General features: G+C 45.2%; 1 protein-coding gene across 2 annotated transcripts in view; it reads left to right on the top strand.

Annotated features, from left to right (window-relative positions):
• The window catches only part of LOC102252245 (glutathione S-transferase omega-2), a 28,565-nt gene extending 19,055 nt beyond the window's left edge, over positions 1-9,510 (top strand). The window contains exons 2-6 of one of the 2 annotated variants that reach the window (XM_014549474.1): positions 148-256; positions 404-626; positions 1,560-1,661; positions 7,551-7,657; positions 9,219-9,510. In XM_014549474.1, coding sequence (XP_014404960.1) covers positions 148-256; positions 404-626; positions 1,560-1,661; positions 7,551-7,657; positions 9,219-9,378 — 701 coding nt within the window. In that variant the 3' untranslated portion in view covers positions 9,379-9,510. Of the gene's footprint in view, positions 1-147; positions 257-403; positions 627-1,559; positions 1,662-7,550; positions 7,658-9,218 lie in introns of those variants that run through there. The other variant, XR_001364448.1, reaches the window with a different exon arrangement.
• The last annotated feature ends 7,065 nt before the right edge of the window (positions 9,511-16,575 follow it).

The raw sequence follows: 16,575 nt of genomic DNA, 5'->3' as shown, positions 1-16,575 counted from the left end.
CCTCTGCACAAAAGCCACGTGCAAAAGTGTCCAGTCTGGGGACTCCAGAGGAGGAGGAGGAGGAGTGCACAGCCCTCTTGAGGTCACTGGGAGGAGAGTGAGCCCCTCTCCCCAGTGGCCTAATCCACCTCTTGGTACCCCCCGCAGGAAGTGTCCCCCCAGGGCCGGTCCCAGAGGGCCTGATCCGAATCTACAGCATGAGGTTCTGTCCCTTTGCGCACAGAACGCGGCTGGTCCTCCTGGCCAAAGGCATCAGGTGAGAGATAGAAGGTCAGTGGCCGGTGGCACGGGGGATGTTGCAAATCTGGAGCGGGGTCCCCGGCTTCTCTTCCGCTCTGGAGATGCGAGTCTGTCTGGGTCAGCCTCTCACGTTTGTTGTCTTGTTTCCCCTTTGCCTTTTAAGCTATGAGGTTATCAACATTAACCTGAGAAACAAGCCTGACTGGTACTATACAAAGCACCCCTTTGGCCAAATCCCTGTCCTGGAAAACAGCAGATGTCAGCTGATCTACGAATCTGTGATCGCTTGTGAGTACCTGGATGATGCTTATCCGGGAAGGAAGCTGTATCCATATGACCCTTATGAGCGAGCTCGCCAAAAGATGTTATTGGAGCTATTCTATAAGGTATGTTGAATTTTTTTTAAAAAAAGCCACGTACGCTCTCTTACTTTGTATGTTTTTCCCAAACTTCAGTTCATTTTTAAAGCCCAATCATCAGTGACATTGTTTTGTTTTGATACTGCGTGTGCCTTAGGAGAATAACTGGTATGCAATTATAGCAGAGCCATCGCCTCTGATATTAAAGGTTAAAGGCTTCACTGAGAGGTGCTTTCCATGTGAACTAGCAGTCTCAGAGGTATGATGATGGCAAAGTTTTGACTGTGTGACTTAAGACAGGAATATTGAAAGAGCTGAAAACTGGTGATGCTTTACAGGGAATATTATTAAGGTTTCAGGTTTAAAAATATTGGGGAATAAAGACACTAACGCACGGAAGGGAACTGCTCTTTTTTCAGAGCAAGAGTGCCAACTGTCCAGGAAATGTGGAGACAAAAGGGGGTACCTGCTGATAACTGGGAAAAAAGTGGAGAAACTTTAAGATGGTTCTCTTTGAAATGCAATAAAAACAATTGACATATACTGAGCGTGTATGATGTGCCAAGCACTATTCTAACTCCCTTTATAAAGGTTAACTCATGCAACCCTTACAACTGCCCTTGCACCAGGTGGGTACTATTACTGTATCCATTTTTTAGGTGGGAACACTGGGGCTTAGAGAGGTTAAGTGCCTGCCTAAGATTGTACAGCATGGAAATAGCTGATCAAGTAAGAAGCACTTGAGAACACTTTTTTAAAGCACCTTGTTTTACCAGGGAGCTATGGCAAATGGATTGCTGGAACCACAGAGAACCCTCAGGATACTCCTATTGAGGAGCCGGGATGTGGGCGTTGGCCTGTTAAGCTGGAGGGACAAAGCTTTGGCTGTGTTTTTAGGCAGAGCAGAAGCGTGGAGTTCCCTCAGATTTCTCCACTAAGAAACCTGTGTCCTCTGATTAGGTCCCACATTTGACCAAGGAGTGTCTGGTAGCATTAAGATGCGGGAAAGAATGCTGTGATCTGAAGCTAGCCCTTCGTGAGGAATTCTGCAACCTTGAAGAGGTACAAAAAGGGGCCCCTCTCCTGGTTAGATCCAATGGAAGAAGCGATATAGGGTCGTTAACCTGGTCACCCTGACACCTTCTGCTTGTACAGACTTCGTCTTTCTGCCTGACTTTGATAAGTTCAGCTACTCGTCATCTTAACTCGTGCTTTCTCTATTTTAGAATATGTGCTTGGGTCTGATTTCCAGGAATGGCATTACCAGATCAAAGGGCATGAACACTGTACAGGCTGGAGCTGTATGATGCTACATCCTCCCCAAAGAGCAGTATATGAAAATGCCCTTTGCTCTACCCCCTTTTCACTCTTGGGGAACTTCGTGTAAAAAGATATGTGCCGCCCTAACCGGTTTGGCTCAGCAGATAGAGCATTGGCCTGCGGACTCAAGGGCATGTACCTTGGTTGCGGGCACATCCCCAGTGGGGAGTGTGCAGAAGGCAGCTGATCAATGTTTCTCTCTCATCGATGTTCCTAACTCTCTATCCCTCTCCCTTCCTCTCTGTAAAAAAAAAAAATCAATAATATATATATATTTTTAAAAAGATATGTGCCTGTTTTGAAGAGAGAGAGCAATTTCTCATTGTTGATAGAATGAGTATTTCTTTGATTGCTAGTGAAGTGGGATATTTCCCCCAAAGTATGCCATCTCTTAGTATTCTTGTTTTTTGTGTGAAAATGGTCTGTTAGCCGGCTTGTCTATCAAGGTCTTACTGGTTTTTCTTGCTGATTTGTGAAAGTTCCTTTTAAAGAGTTTCTTACAGGTAAAAGATATTTGCTTGTTTTTAAGACATTTTAGTTTTCTTTTGTTATAACTTTTAACTTGGCTTATCTTTTTCTGTATGCATAGAAATATAACATTAAAAATTCTGTGCCATAATATTTTCTGTTGTGATTTCTTCTGTTGTTTTTATACACAGGAGGTTCCCCCTCACTCCCCGCTTCAGAGATTCGATCAATATTCATTTATCTTTTCATCCACCATCCATCACTTTAAAGATGTTTGACTTGTCAAGCATTGCTTTGCTAGCTTCAACCCCCTTACTAGCTTACAAATAAACTTTGGCAAAAGAATTAAGCCCATTAAGAGGATGCCAGGATAGAATTTTCAGGGTGGTCCTTTAATCCCCAAATGTTGGCAAGATGCCTTCTGAATCTTCATAGTGATGAGCAGCAAGATGGGGCATGTTCTACCAGTCACTACTTCTAAGGTTTCTTTGTAGAGGACAAATGATTTTATACTCTGTTATACACACTTGGTTTGTTTTACGGGTGTCATTGGTTCATTGTCATTAGCTCACCTTCAGCTGTATATCAGTGTAGCAGGGCCCTGGAATTTGAAATCTGGAGAATCTCCCCTTATCTTTTATGAACTCAAGACTTCTACTCTGGAGTTGAGTACTTTACTGTTGCTTTTGGATAAGGGCCTGAATTGCTGGTTTATTGGCAAGCAGCTTTGTGTCTTTTGGGTGTGTGTGTAGGGGGAAGGGAAGGAGAGGCGGTCCTGCTGCTTAAGAACTATTTCTATCAAGAAAAACCTCCTTTTTCCTCCTCCAGCAAGGACATGAGCACCCCAATGTGAGCCATCACGCTGTCTGTCCTCCTTAGAGGCTGGGGGTTCAGGGCAGCAATTATTGAAGCTGAATCCAAGAGTCCAGGACTGTAGACTGAAGCTTTTTAGAATGCCTGGTTTGAGGAAGTCTCGGATTCTCTTCTCTTCGTGACCTTGTTTGTACACAAAACCCTTACAGATAAGATTTCTTCCTCCCTGTGAACCTCCTGAAGGTGCCACAGTCAGTGCGCCTCACCAGCAATGGCCACAAGGGGGAACCCGCGCGCTTCTTCCTTCCACTTGTGCTCCAGCTGCTAACCTCCTTTCCATCCCCCTGGGGGAGCCCGAGAGATCCTCACAGAAGATGAGGGGACCTTCCTACCAGGCTTTTCACCTTCAGGGGGTGGAAATAGTGTTCCCTCATCAAACCAAATGGTCCTTTGCTCTTCATTTGCATGCCCACTCTTCATCTCTTATCACATCCTTTAAAAGCAAGGGGACCACCCTCTGTAGTCATTTTTCAGTGAACTGGAGAACAGAAAGTTTAAAAAATAGATTTTCTATTATTTCAGAACATCAAATGGCTATCCCTCAAATACCTCAATTTCTTAAGCCTGAATTGAAGATGTGTTAGAAGGGCTAGAAGGCAGAGCCTCAGTTCCCTCCCCACATGTGGCCTCGTGAGGGATGCCTGGGCCTTGGAAGAACAATGTCTCCCCTAAGCAGGCCATTTTGCCTTGCTTGGTGATGCCAAGGACAATAGCGCTAAAAGTGAGGGATTCCACTGTGAGGGAAGCTATTCAATATTAAGAATGGCCAACATCACTCACTGTGGCAGGCGGGAAACAGAAAGAACTCAAAATAGAGTTTTTAAAAATGACGTTTCCGTCTTAGCTCTGGCACTAGCCAGAGGGTCTCTTTACCTCCCTGGGTCTGTTTCCTACCCTGACAGTGAGAGTCTCTTGTGCTTCCATGTGAGAGACAAGACTCAGCTTGCCAGGATGTTTTCCTCTCCATTTCTGCTGCCAGGAAACCCAAGTCCAATTCAAAGCTTTAAGGATCTCTGCGGGACTCCGGGCTTGATATCTTGATACCATTTTCCTTCCTTTTTGACCTTCTGTTCTTTTATTTTCCCAGAGCTTAGCATTTTATTATTTTTCATATTTAATATTTTATTGTACACTTCTTTTACCCTGCAGCTCTAATCTTTTGTGTAATGAGCCTGGTCTAAAAAAATGGCAAAATGATGGTGGGGGGAGGGGAGTCACACAAGATGACTTCCAGTGGCCCTTCCGGTGCTGATGTTCTGTGATTCTAAGGGGAAAAGTTATTTCACATGTTTGGAAGTTATCAGGTTTGCATAGAAGGGAGCTCTCCTATTGAGGGTCCTAAGACTTCACTAAATCTCTGAGGAGGGCTGGCCAGTATGTTCTCCTACATCATTGGGATGTGTCTGTAAAGGAGCTGGCATGTTGTGCTAGTTTACAGGAAGCCAGATATTCTGTTGGGATTTTTAGCTTTGCCCTGGGAGAAATCTGGTGGAGAAATGTCTGTCTGAGGCAGCTGAGGCAAGAACGCTAAGGATCTTGATGTGAGTGGTCCCAAGTCACTCTTGGATTTAAGAAAAGTGCAAAGGAATGTGCATATGTATTTTGGGGATGGGGTAGAAGCTGCCAGAAAATAGTTGATGCCTCACCCATTTCATCTATATGCTCATCTTGACTTTTTAGTATACAAAGTACCTTGTTACGACTTGAATTACTTTGTGAGAGCTTATGTACAGGTTGATCATAGCTATAAGATCATATATATTTAATGGCATACACTCCTATTTTGAGTAAATGAAAAGCTTCAGAAACATATACTAAATAAATGTCAATTACTAAGCAACTATTCATTTTCAAAATATCTTGTTACTTTACCAAAGGACCCACCATGGGTTCCATTAAATGTCTGCATATGATTTCTTTTGACAAGGACTTTCCCAAAAGCACCTCTGCTCTGTAAAGCACAGGAGTTACACAGAAATTCCAGAGTTGATCCACTTAGATTGGGTTCTGATTTGTGCCATGAAAGCTAGTAATAAGCTGGAAGTATATGTTTCAAAATCAGTGATACAAATTTGGGAAACTATTTTTATTCCTGAACATAAGAAGTCTTGTGCCTTTCTGGAATCCATGAAAACGGAACAATTTGTCCCTCTACTCTGTATGTCAGATCTTATTTATACATGACTGAAAATAGTCTCTGTTTTGAATTTTTATTGGCCAGATTCTGTTGTTTTAGTACTATCCTGTTAGTGGTTTCTTTGAACAAAGTGACACCATCTCACATTTTTTCCCGATTTTCAGGACACCAGGAAGGGGGCTTCTCTATGCCGTTCTGGGAGAGAATGAAGACTTAGACTTAGGGCCACAGGATTTCCTTTCTTCTCTGAGAAGGATGTGGGGACCCCATTGATCCTTTCTGTGAGGGTGGATTTGCTTTATGTGGATGTAACCTTCTAAGGTCACTGTGCTTTGTCATCACAAGAACTCACTTTATTCATGAATGATGGGCACTAACATTGTCACCATTTTACAGATGAGAAAATTGAGGCTTGGAAGAAGAGGTACATAAGTTGCCGTGGGTTTCATGTTGAATCAGAGGTGGAGCCCAGCACAGGACCAGGAAGGAGGAGGAAGAAGGTGGGGGGCGGGGAGAGAGAAACATCAATGTGAGAGAGACACATTGATTGGCTGCCTCCCACAAGGGTCCCTATGGGGCTGGGGAACCTGCAACTGAGGTACATGCCTTTGACCGGGAATTGAACCTGTGACCCTTCGGTCCACAGGCCGACACTCTAACCACTGAGCAAAACCAGCCAGAGCAGAACTTACTTTCTTAACTATAACCCTACACTACATCATAGAGTCAACATCTGTTTCAGAGTATAAAAAATCAAGCCTGATTGATAAAGATAGGAGTATGGAAATCTAGATAAAGGGCACGGGAATCTAGATCTATAAGTGCAGGGAAGAATTTAGTTGACTATGAGTTAAATGGGTCAAAGTCATCTGATTAGCTAGGTAATTGACACCATACCTTTCTCTCTGGGAAAACCTGGCCCAACAATAATCTCTGCTAAGTACTTTTGCTATTTAAATTTTCAAGTGCTTTTATTTGTTTATTTATTTTGACTTTGGCTGTCTGTTAAGAGTTTATCTGCTTTCTATCTGGATTAATTTGTTCCATTTGGGAAAGAGAAATTTTATTTTAATGTAAAAAATTGTAATGTTGAGTGGCCAACAAGTGTGAAGTTCAAAGAACTGAAATAAAAAAGAAAATATGATAAAAAGACAATGGTGGGATTAGACTCTAATTAGACTAGTGGTTCTCAACCTTCTGGCCCTTTAAATACAGTTCCTCATGTTGTGACCCAACCATAAAATTATTTTCGTTGCTACTTCATAACTGTAATGTTGCTACTGTTATGAATCGTAATGTAAATATCTGATATGCAGTATGGTCTTAGGTGACCCCTGTGAAAGGGTCGTTCGACTGCCAAAGGGGTCGCGACCCACAGGTTGAGAACCTCTGGATTAGAGGGAGTCCATTAAGTAGCACTGCTCTTTCTTGCCCAGCTCAGTGGTTGAGTGTCGACCTATGAACCAGGAGGTCATGATTCAATTCCTGGTCAGGGCACATGCTCGGGTTTCAGGCTTGATCCCCAATAGGAGGCGTGCAGGAGGCAGCTGATTAATGATTTTTCTCTCATCATTGATGTTTCTATTTCTCTCCCTTCCTCTCTGAAATCAATAAAAATATTTTTTTAAAAGAAAGCAAGCAAAAGAGGAAGGCACATGGTGACACAGTATCCCCTTTGTTACAGATAAGTGAATCCTGGAGAGTGGGGGGTCACAACTGGAACAAGTGGGGTTCCTACTGTGGCCCTCCTCCATCCCAGTATTAAGCTGCATTGGCTTGACACAGGGCCTCCCCTCTCTGGGGGCTGAGCTGCTCCATGGAGAGCATAGCACCGGGAGGAGCCTGCTCCAGGCTGAGAGAGGGACAGGCTCCCTCTGCCTGGGTTGTCCTTCCAAATTCTCCCATCAGAGGAGCCACCCTCTCCCTCTAGGGTTCAAAGGAGGGAAGGGACTGAGTGTGGCCAGGAGTGTTACCCTAAATAGGGTGGAGGAAACCTCAGAAAAAGGGAGGAAGCACTTACCTAACAAATCAGAAGGAGAATCAAAGCCTAAGTTCTCCCTCTGTGGGAACTAATTTGATATTTGTATTTAGTATCTATAACTATGCCAGCAGATCAACAAATTAACTTGCTTTTGTTCTGTTTAAACTTTTAGATTCTTAGCTATCAGAACACCGTCTTCTTTGGTGGAGACTGTATATCCATGATTGATTACCTCTTTTGGCCCTGGTTTGAGCGGCTGGATGTATATGGAATAGCTGAGTAAGACATTTGACCACGTGGTCATGACTTCCTGGGGTCGGACTGGGCAACAGTGGTTGAAATGGTGTGTGTGCCATTTATCCTCCTCTGGGCGTGTTTCACGATGCCTGTGAAATGAAATCAGGTTTTAAACTGTTTCCTTGTTTAAAATGCATCTGTGTTGTTCTGCCACGCTCTGTGGACCCACACTCTCCCCATATTTCTGCTGATAAGACCTGTGGTGCCTCAGAGCTACTGTCCTCACCAGCCCATACAAACTCAGGCCAGTGTGCAAGCAGTTGGTGGGTCTTAGTCACCGGGTTTTGGTGACTTGTCTGCAGCTCCCTCAGTGGCCCAGCTCCTGGACCTGCTGAGATAATCCTCCTAAGGATTGTCCAGAAATCCAGTGCCCACCATACACTTTACTCACATTTAATTCTCTGAGGAATCTTCCCCAGATAGGAATATTTAAAAACAACAACAACAAAAACAAGCACTGATTTTAAAAGCAATAGATGCTCGATGTTAAAACAAACAAATGAAATGGCCACCATGGAAGTGTAGGGATGTTCAAAGTAGAAGAAATTGCGTGGAGGTGGTGGGGGGAGGACTATGTAGGGGCCCTGGGCAGGCAGAACATGTGCTTTGTTGTCACAATGCTCATAGGGATGTTCAAAGTAGAAGAAATTGCGTGGAGGTGGCGGGGGGAGGACTATGTAGGGGCCCTGGGCAGAACATGTGCTTTGTTGTCACAATGCTCGGAGGAGAAGGGCCGGCACCTGCTCTAATCCCAGCCAGTCGCATGGTGGGTGCTGGATGCATGGTGGGTGCTGGAAGACTCTGGCATTTGGGAATCCAGTCCTGCCCAGCCAGAGCTTTGAGGGTGCCCTCGTAATTTGCGGGCTTGACTCTACCCAGGAGTCATCTGCACTTCCCCCTTTTGGCTGTCTCTGAGTGAAGATCAGATAGAACATATTCAGATATTTTAAACTCTGTCTCGACACAAACATCATGAAAAACCTGTCTCCTCTGGGGACAGAGTATTGAACCACAGATTTCCCACTAACAGGTTGTACGATCTTGAACAAGTCACTGGACATAGTCTAGACCTAAACTTCTGATCTTTGAAATAATGGAGCCCAATCAGCTCCATTATTTCAAAGTTTGATGATTGTTACTCATTATTTTTTTAAAGTGTTTTGGAAACGACTTGTTTTTATTTTTTCCAAACCCACTAACGTAGGATCTGAGAATGACAGAAGAATGTCTCTTTCAGAGGGTTGTCTTCCTGTTGGTAACCAGCCAGGCATAGGCACCTTATTTCCCCAGAGCAATCAGCCCACACGTATTTTAACTGTATTGTTAAAATCAGTAGCAACTTACACAATTCAAAAGCACACACAGGTATTCCAAAAACAAGGTTTTCTTTCAATAAGTGATCATGCTCAGTTGATCATAGCTAACTAAGATGACTCTATTGCCCAAAGAAACCCATTTTTTTTGGTATCTGAAGAGCGACGCGTGCCATTTTCCCTGATGCCTTCCTCTTCCGGTGAGCTAACACTTCTTTCCTGTCCTGCAGCTGTGTGAACCACACCCCAGCTCTTCGGCTCTGGATCGAGGCCATGAAGCAGGACCCCACGGTGTGTGCTCTTCTCATAGATAAGAACATTTTCCTGGGCTTCTTGAATCTCTATTTTCAGAACCACCCCGATGCCTTTGACTATGGGCTGAGTTGCTGAGCCCCATGGTCCACCCCTTCACCACCCAGAATTCCCATGCATGTTGTGACACTGTTCCAGGAGTTGTTTGGGTGGGTCAATCAATCTCTGTTCCTTTTTTTTGAGGTTCCTAATAAACATGGAGACAGAAAAGGTATTCTTTCTGGTCATCACTGTCTGACTCCTTGAGCCCATAGCTTCTAAGGATTGTCTAGAAAGCCAGTGCCCAGTGCACGTTTTAGGAGCCTGTGTGCCTCCTGGCTCCTTGGCCTTTGGCCCCAGTTTGACCTCCAGATTATTGATGCTGATGTTGATGTTTAAGGCCTGCCAATCATTGACATTTGTCACTATAGACTGGCATCCTCCACAACCTCCCTGGTGGGAGGAAAGGCAGAGAGGAAAAGGAAGAAGAAAACACTCCAAATCCAAATATTCTCCACTTGGCAAACGAAAGCTGCAGCCCACGTGGGTGAGCATGAATATCATTGTCATTCACATTTTGGCTGTGGGCCTGGGAGACACCGGGGGTCCCATGACTGAAAGAATTCCAAAGCAGGAAATGAAACACCCATTATCACCCTGGACTAAAGACGTCAGAATTTTACCAGTGCTATCGGGGCTCAGGATAGCTCACAAAATGTTCTATAGCCAACATCCTGTCTTAAAAAAATACACACACCCCAAACCCAGTCCCAGGCAAAGGTCACTCTGTTGGATTTGCGTCACACACTCTTTCAATTCATTGCAACAAACACCTCCAGTTGCCTGTTGTGTACCAAACCCTGGGACATCTGCGTGATAAGATGACAAAGACATGGGAGCCCTGGGCACACTCTTTCAATTCATTGCAACAAACACCTCCAGTTCCCTGTTGTGCACCAAACCCTGGGACAGCTGCGTGATAAGATGACAAAGGTGACAAAGACATGGGAGCCCCGGGTCCCTCCCTCCACTCATTTTGGTTGGGGTGTTAGACCTAGTGTTTTGAAGCTGCTTGTCTTGCTGTGGGAATGCTTGTCTCAGCCTGATATGCTGGCTCGGACCCCTGAAGGTGACAAAGAGCCCAGAAGAATGGCCTGGTGTGCTGGCAGGTGTCTTAGGCGTGGGACGGGCCTGTCCAATGTCATCTTGTCTCAGGATCTAGGGATCAGCCTGTGATCCTTTTAAGCCTAACTTTTTCCCAGCCTCCAGCCAGGCTGAGACCAGGCAGCAACAGGAGTGATGTTGTGAATTGTCGATGCCCATGGAGGAGCTGTCTGCTGCCCTTGCCTCTGACTCAGCCCAAACCAGCCTCATTTCTCCCCATGTCTCAGCCTGGCCTGGCCATCTGCTGCCTCTGGGTGTATTTTGACGCATGTAAATAGTTACCAGTGTGACTCCGTGCCAGTTGGACAGAGCAATCCTGCTCCATGAGGTGGCCTGGTCTGCCATCATAGGCGCCACATGACAGGGGCCATCTGCTGCACCGTCTTCTCAGGATGGGATGCCCTGTTGCCATGGCACCCAAGCCAATGCAGAGTGACGTCTGTGAGTCACATTTCCCTGGGATCTTTGCTGGGCTTCTGTGGCCTCTCCAAGGACGTGGGGACTGATCAGCCCTTGCAGGTGTAAATCCCATGTGCTGGTGAGTGTTTAGCATGGGACCAAAATTACTGTCAGCACAACAGTTAATGGCATGACTCTGATGGCCAAAACCAAAGACGTTCTCTGTTGGGCTCCACATACTAATTTAGGAGGCTTGACGCACCAAGAACTAAAGCATGGAGAAGAGTGCTTGTGGGGAAGGCTGCAGGCCGGCAGCCCACAGCCCAGTTTGGGATTTGAATGCCTTTCCGCCAGCTGTGCGCTCTGCATTTTGCAAAGGTCACCTGCACTGCCTTCCACCTTCCACTTTCTCTCTCTCTCTCTCTCTCTCTCTCTCTCTCAATGCCACCCATCTGACCCACAAAAGGATCTGAGTTGTTAACCTCTGGATGAAACTAGCATCTAGCCCAGAGAAAAGAGGAAATTAATGTTCCATGAGGAGCTTTTAAAAACATTTTTTTTATTGATTTCTGAGAAGTGAGGAGAGAGAGAGAGACACACACACATCAATAATGGGGGAGAATCATTGATAGGCTGCCTCCTGCATGCCCCTCACGGGGGATTGAGCCCACAACCTGGGCATGTGCCCTGACAGGGAATTGAACTGTGACCACCTGGTTCATAGGTCAACACTCAACCACTGAGCTACACCGGCAGGGCATGAGGAGCTTTTTAAAACCACTTATATTATTGGGAGAGGGGCAGAAATGCATCAGGGTAATAAAAATACAATGAAAAAGAATAGGAGGTGTTGCTTCTCTTATCTCAGAGATAACCACGTTTAATAATTGGCATATATCTTATAAAAGCATGTTAAATTTAAGGAATGAAGGCGAAAGCTGTCCTCTATATCTTGTAGATTGGAAAAAGAGCAAATAGTTTCAACCACAGACAGCATTTGAAAGAGCCTCATTGTCATCTGATCCAAGACCAGAGGAGACTGGGTAGAGCTCCCTTAGAGTTCTGCACTGGAGCCATCTGGACCAAGTCCAGTTACATCCTGACATGGTGGGGGTGGGGCGAAGGTGGCAATGGTGGTAGGAGATGGTACTAAATGTTACTTGAAATTCCTTCTGGCTCTAAATTTCTCTAATCTCAGACAACAAAGTGTTAGAGTGGATGAACTGAATTATCAGGTATAAACCATGAATATCAAGAGGAATGACCACTACCAACTCCATGGTCCTGAATGTGGCTCTACTTAAGCCTCCTGCTGTTGTCTCTCTGGGGTTGGGGGAATATATGGGCTGACTCATATTCTTCACTGGGAGACCTTGGGGCTGATCTGCAGGTTCAATCCTGGGGAGCTGGTTCAGCACTAACCATAACTTTTGGGAGAGACCCAAGGTCACTGTCAGCCTTTTGGGGTCCAACCACTGTCCCAAGAGACCTTTGGTCTAACATAGCTTAGTCCACTCTCCAGGAATAGGTGAGCAATGAGGTGGGGGCGGGGGCTGGGTGAGTCATCTCTGGCCGGCTGGGAAGAGAGGCCCAGGGTTGGCTTGTGATAAGTGGCAGGAAGTGGGTCTTTGCTTTCTATTTATAGTGTAAATAGTTTCCCTAAAAGAAACCTAAAATATCACTGATTGGTAGGGTTTAAAGAAACAGATGGGATCAAATTTTCCCCATCCTCCTACACCATCCCTGCCCTGCCAATCTCACCTTGTACTCTGAAGACCTAGCTTTTCCCGTCAAGAAAAGTAGAAATACCTCTGAACATTTTTAAGTGTTATGTGGTTGCATTTTGTTGGGAGATTATTTGTTGTTGACAGTTTTACTTCCTGGTTTCTTTGTGGGGCTTAGAAGAACACCAAAGCAATGGAAAAATGCATTTCTCCTGTTGAGCAGAGGCCCTCATTGTGCAGGAGGCAATAAGCCAGCCCTGGGCTCAGATGAATGGAACACGAGCATTTGGGGACAGAATGACAATTGTGTTGGATTTTCTTTGCGGGGGTTCTTCACATTTCCCTGTGTATAAGGGAGCAAAAAACGATTACAACTCCCTCATGCCATGCGGCAATAAGCCAGCCCTGGGCTCAGATGAATGGAACACAAGCATTTGGGGACAGAATGACAATTGTGCTGGATTTTCTTTTCGGGGGTTCTTCACATTTTCCCATGTATAAGGGAGCAAAAACGATTACTACTCCCTCATGCCATGTGGGGCTCAGAGCCACATTCTTTCACCTTCGGTTACCAACACCCTTCATTGTTCTCTGACTTATTTTGTGACCATTGGTCTTGTCTTCCCAATAGACCCAGTTTCTTGGGAACACAGCCCTTGTCTTAAACTTCTGTTCCCCACATGGGGCATGACCCAGGGTGGAACACGAGCTGTAGTTGGTTAAAAATGCCTTTTCTTCACTCTGGTGTCATGATGATTGAATAAATCCCAGGCAATTGTTTATTTTTATGGTCAAATGCTTGGTGGTGAATCCATACACAGTACGTAGTTGCGTACAGAATACGTATAGAAATTACCAGGAGAGGAAGAATCCCTTAAAGCCAGCTTTCTGCGTAGTGTTCACTGCAGTGTTGTTTACAATAGAAAAAAAAAAAAAGGCAGGGAGCACTTAAGTGTTCCTCAGTAGAGGAAGTTGGGTAAATTAGGGAACACCCATACATACAGGGAGATATAAGCAGCTATTTTAAGAATATGGTAGAGTCAAATGTTCATAAAAGATATCCAAGAAAGGTTAGATGGTATGATGCAATTTAAGTAAACAAGAACAAAAGGGATGTATCCACACACATGATACACACATAGAAAAAAAATTGGAAGTATATACAAGAAGCCTCATCCTGGTTATTGCTGAGGAATGGACTGGAGTCAGGAGTGGGAGCTTTTATGTGTTACATTTTCTGTCAGTGGTTGAAATGTTTTATCATGACTGCATTATTTTTATTTTTAAAAAAGTTAGAAAAACAAGCTATCTTTGGATGGCAATGAGAAAAGTTAACTCTACAAGTGCCCCTCCAGGGTGGTAGAGTGGGTCCAGGCAGAGGAGGGTGACGTGGGTGGGGATGAGGCGAGCTGAAGGAGTCGAAGGCACACATTTCCTTCACTGTGTGGTTCTTGGCTCTCTCTGATTGCGGTTTGCTGGCCAAACCAAACAACCTTCCAGCTCTATCCCAGGAGCTGGAGAAGGGACAGAGCATGAGAATGTTCTGAACCACAGCCGTCAGTGACTGAAGTGAGGACCTCTGGGACTTTCACCGACTGCGGCCACAGCTACCACCAACCCCACTCTGGAAGCCAGCCACGAACCCCCACGGCACTGACCAGCGAGGATCACATAGTTCAGGGCTTCACAGTTTGGGGTGAATCAAGTTGCTGTCTCATTCAAAGATCCCCAATAGCTCACCATTGTATTAAGTCCAAATCTTATTATGAAATGACTTCGTGTATCAAGTTCAAATTTACCTTAGTTCAGGGCTTTCTATGGTCAACCCTACACAACATTTTTAAACGTATTTGCTATGATTTCTCAGTACATATCAGCACAGATTCCAGCATTGCCTGGGTTCCAGTCCTAACTTTGCTTACCACTGTGTGACTTTGGACAAGTCACTTACCAGTAACCCTTCTGTGCCTCTGTTTCCTCATCTGGAAAATAACAGCATTCACATCATAGGGTTGACATAGGAATTACTGACTACATAAAGGTACATAGAAGTGTGCCTGGCACACAGTAGCTGCTACTTAAATGTTGCCTAAATCTATTTTGCTTTCCCACCCTCACTCATGCTTCTGGCTGGTTAGAATGCTTTTCTTGGCCAGTGCTGTCCTCTTTCAGAAGCTGTATCAGGCAGCACCCTACCATGAGACCTGTCCTCATCCTTTCAGGTTATCAATGGTTCTTGAACTTTCAGAATCACTTGGGAACTTGGCAAATGCAGATTCCTGAGCCCGACTCTGAAAGATTCCACTGAAGTCTGTGGCGTGGCCCAGACACCTCTGCACAGGGGTGATCACCAGGTGGGTAGGGTGGGACCACCCGGGGGAGGCAGGTTCTACCTGGGCTTCCCCTTCGACTCCACCAGCAGCACACTGCCGTCTTTCTTATGGCACTTTTCACAGGTGAGGATTTGAGAGGCCACCTTACTGTCCTTCCCAGGGCACAGGCTTGGCCCTATTTATTTTTCTCATTCACAATGCCTCGTATATCAGGCTCCCAATAAATGCTTGTAGACTATTGATGACCTGCTAGAAAGAAGTGCTCACCAGCTTTTCCCTCCCCCACCGTCTCTCTGCTGCTTTTATTACTGGTGTGAGTGTGGGGCACTCTCGGGAAGCTGTGGTGTAGCTGATCCCAAGCAGGCCTGTTGGCTTCTTCCAACAGCTCTGTAGGGCAAGCAGGCCACGAGTTTTAACTTTCCACCTGGAAAGTATGTAAAAAGCCATCCTCAACTCAGGATGTCATCAGTCATTAGACTCTAATGCCGCGACCCTTTAATACAGTTCCTCATGTTGTGGTGACCCCCAACCATAAAATTATTTTCATTGCTATGTCATAACTGTAATTTTGCTACTGTTATGAATCGTAATGTAAATATCTGACATGCAGGATGTATTTTCAGGGGTCGAGACCCACAGGCTGAGAACCGCTGCATTAGAGGGAGCTTTAGAGATAAAGCCTTACATGGGTACCATGTAGGTTCAAGGTGGGGTGTGGGCATTTGACCAAGCTCTCCGGGTGTTTCTGGTGACCTTGATTATGAACCGAAGTGCTGGTTCCAGGTCCTCAACCTGGGCTGTGCCTCAGCAAGGCAGAAGCCGGGGCTGAGGTTTTTGAGGATGTAAGGCCCTCCCCAACCTAACTAACCTCTGGGCCTTGGGCTGACCCTACTCACTTCAGCCTTGTCAAGAGGCTCAGCGAAATGCGGCCCCGGAGCGTTCTGGCCAGCAAGCGAGCAGGTGCTGGGTAAAGCCACGAATCCTGGGGAAGAAAAAGGATTCCTCGGCAAAAGAGAGCAGAGCTGTCCTCAGTGGGAAGGCCTAGGTGTCCTAAAAAGCTAAAACTCGTCCATCTAAGACAATCTGTCCTTGAAAACCAAAAGCTTCCCGTTCCCACATTTTTTTGTACACGTCAAACTTTGTCAAAGAAGGTCTTGGGCGACACTCCGCCCTGCAGCCAGCTTCCAAGGCCCTTTCTGCAACTCTGCAGGCTGCCTCAAAGATGGGCTACACATGTTCTATTTTGCTATTTTTTTCTTTATATATTTTTATTGATTTCAGAAAGGAAGGGAGAGGGAGAAATAGAAACATCAATGATAAGAATCATTAATCAGCTGCCTCCTGTACTCCTGGGGATAGAGCTTGTAATAGGGCCCTGACCAGGAATCAAAGTGTGACCTTCTGGTTCATAGGTGGATGTTCGATCACTGAGCACATGGGCTGGTCTACTTGCTATTTTTTAAAAGTTTCCTGAAAGCATAAGAATTAAAAAAAAGAGTGAAAGCTTCTGTTCATCAGTCTACTTGCTATTTTTTAAAAGTTTCCTGAAAGCATAAGAATTTAAAAAAGAGTGAAAGCTTCTGTTCATAGGAAACCCACCAAATTCACCCCCTTTTCCAACTCTGCCCTGGGAACCTCACAGATTTCCAGAAGAAGTAAAAAACAAACACTGTGAC

This window comes from Myotis brandtii, unplaced genomic scaffold (genome assembly GCF_000412655.1).
Source record: "Myotis brandtii unplaced genomic scaffold, ASM41265v1 scaffold550, whole genome shotgun sequence".
Lineage (NCBI taxonomy): Eukaryota > Metazoa > Chordata > Mammalia > Chiroptera > Vespertilionidae > Myotis > Myotis brandtii.
The sequence above is the reverse complement of the archived record's forward strand: the minus strand, read 5'-3'. Positions and strand labels throughout refer to the sequence as shown.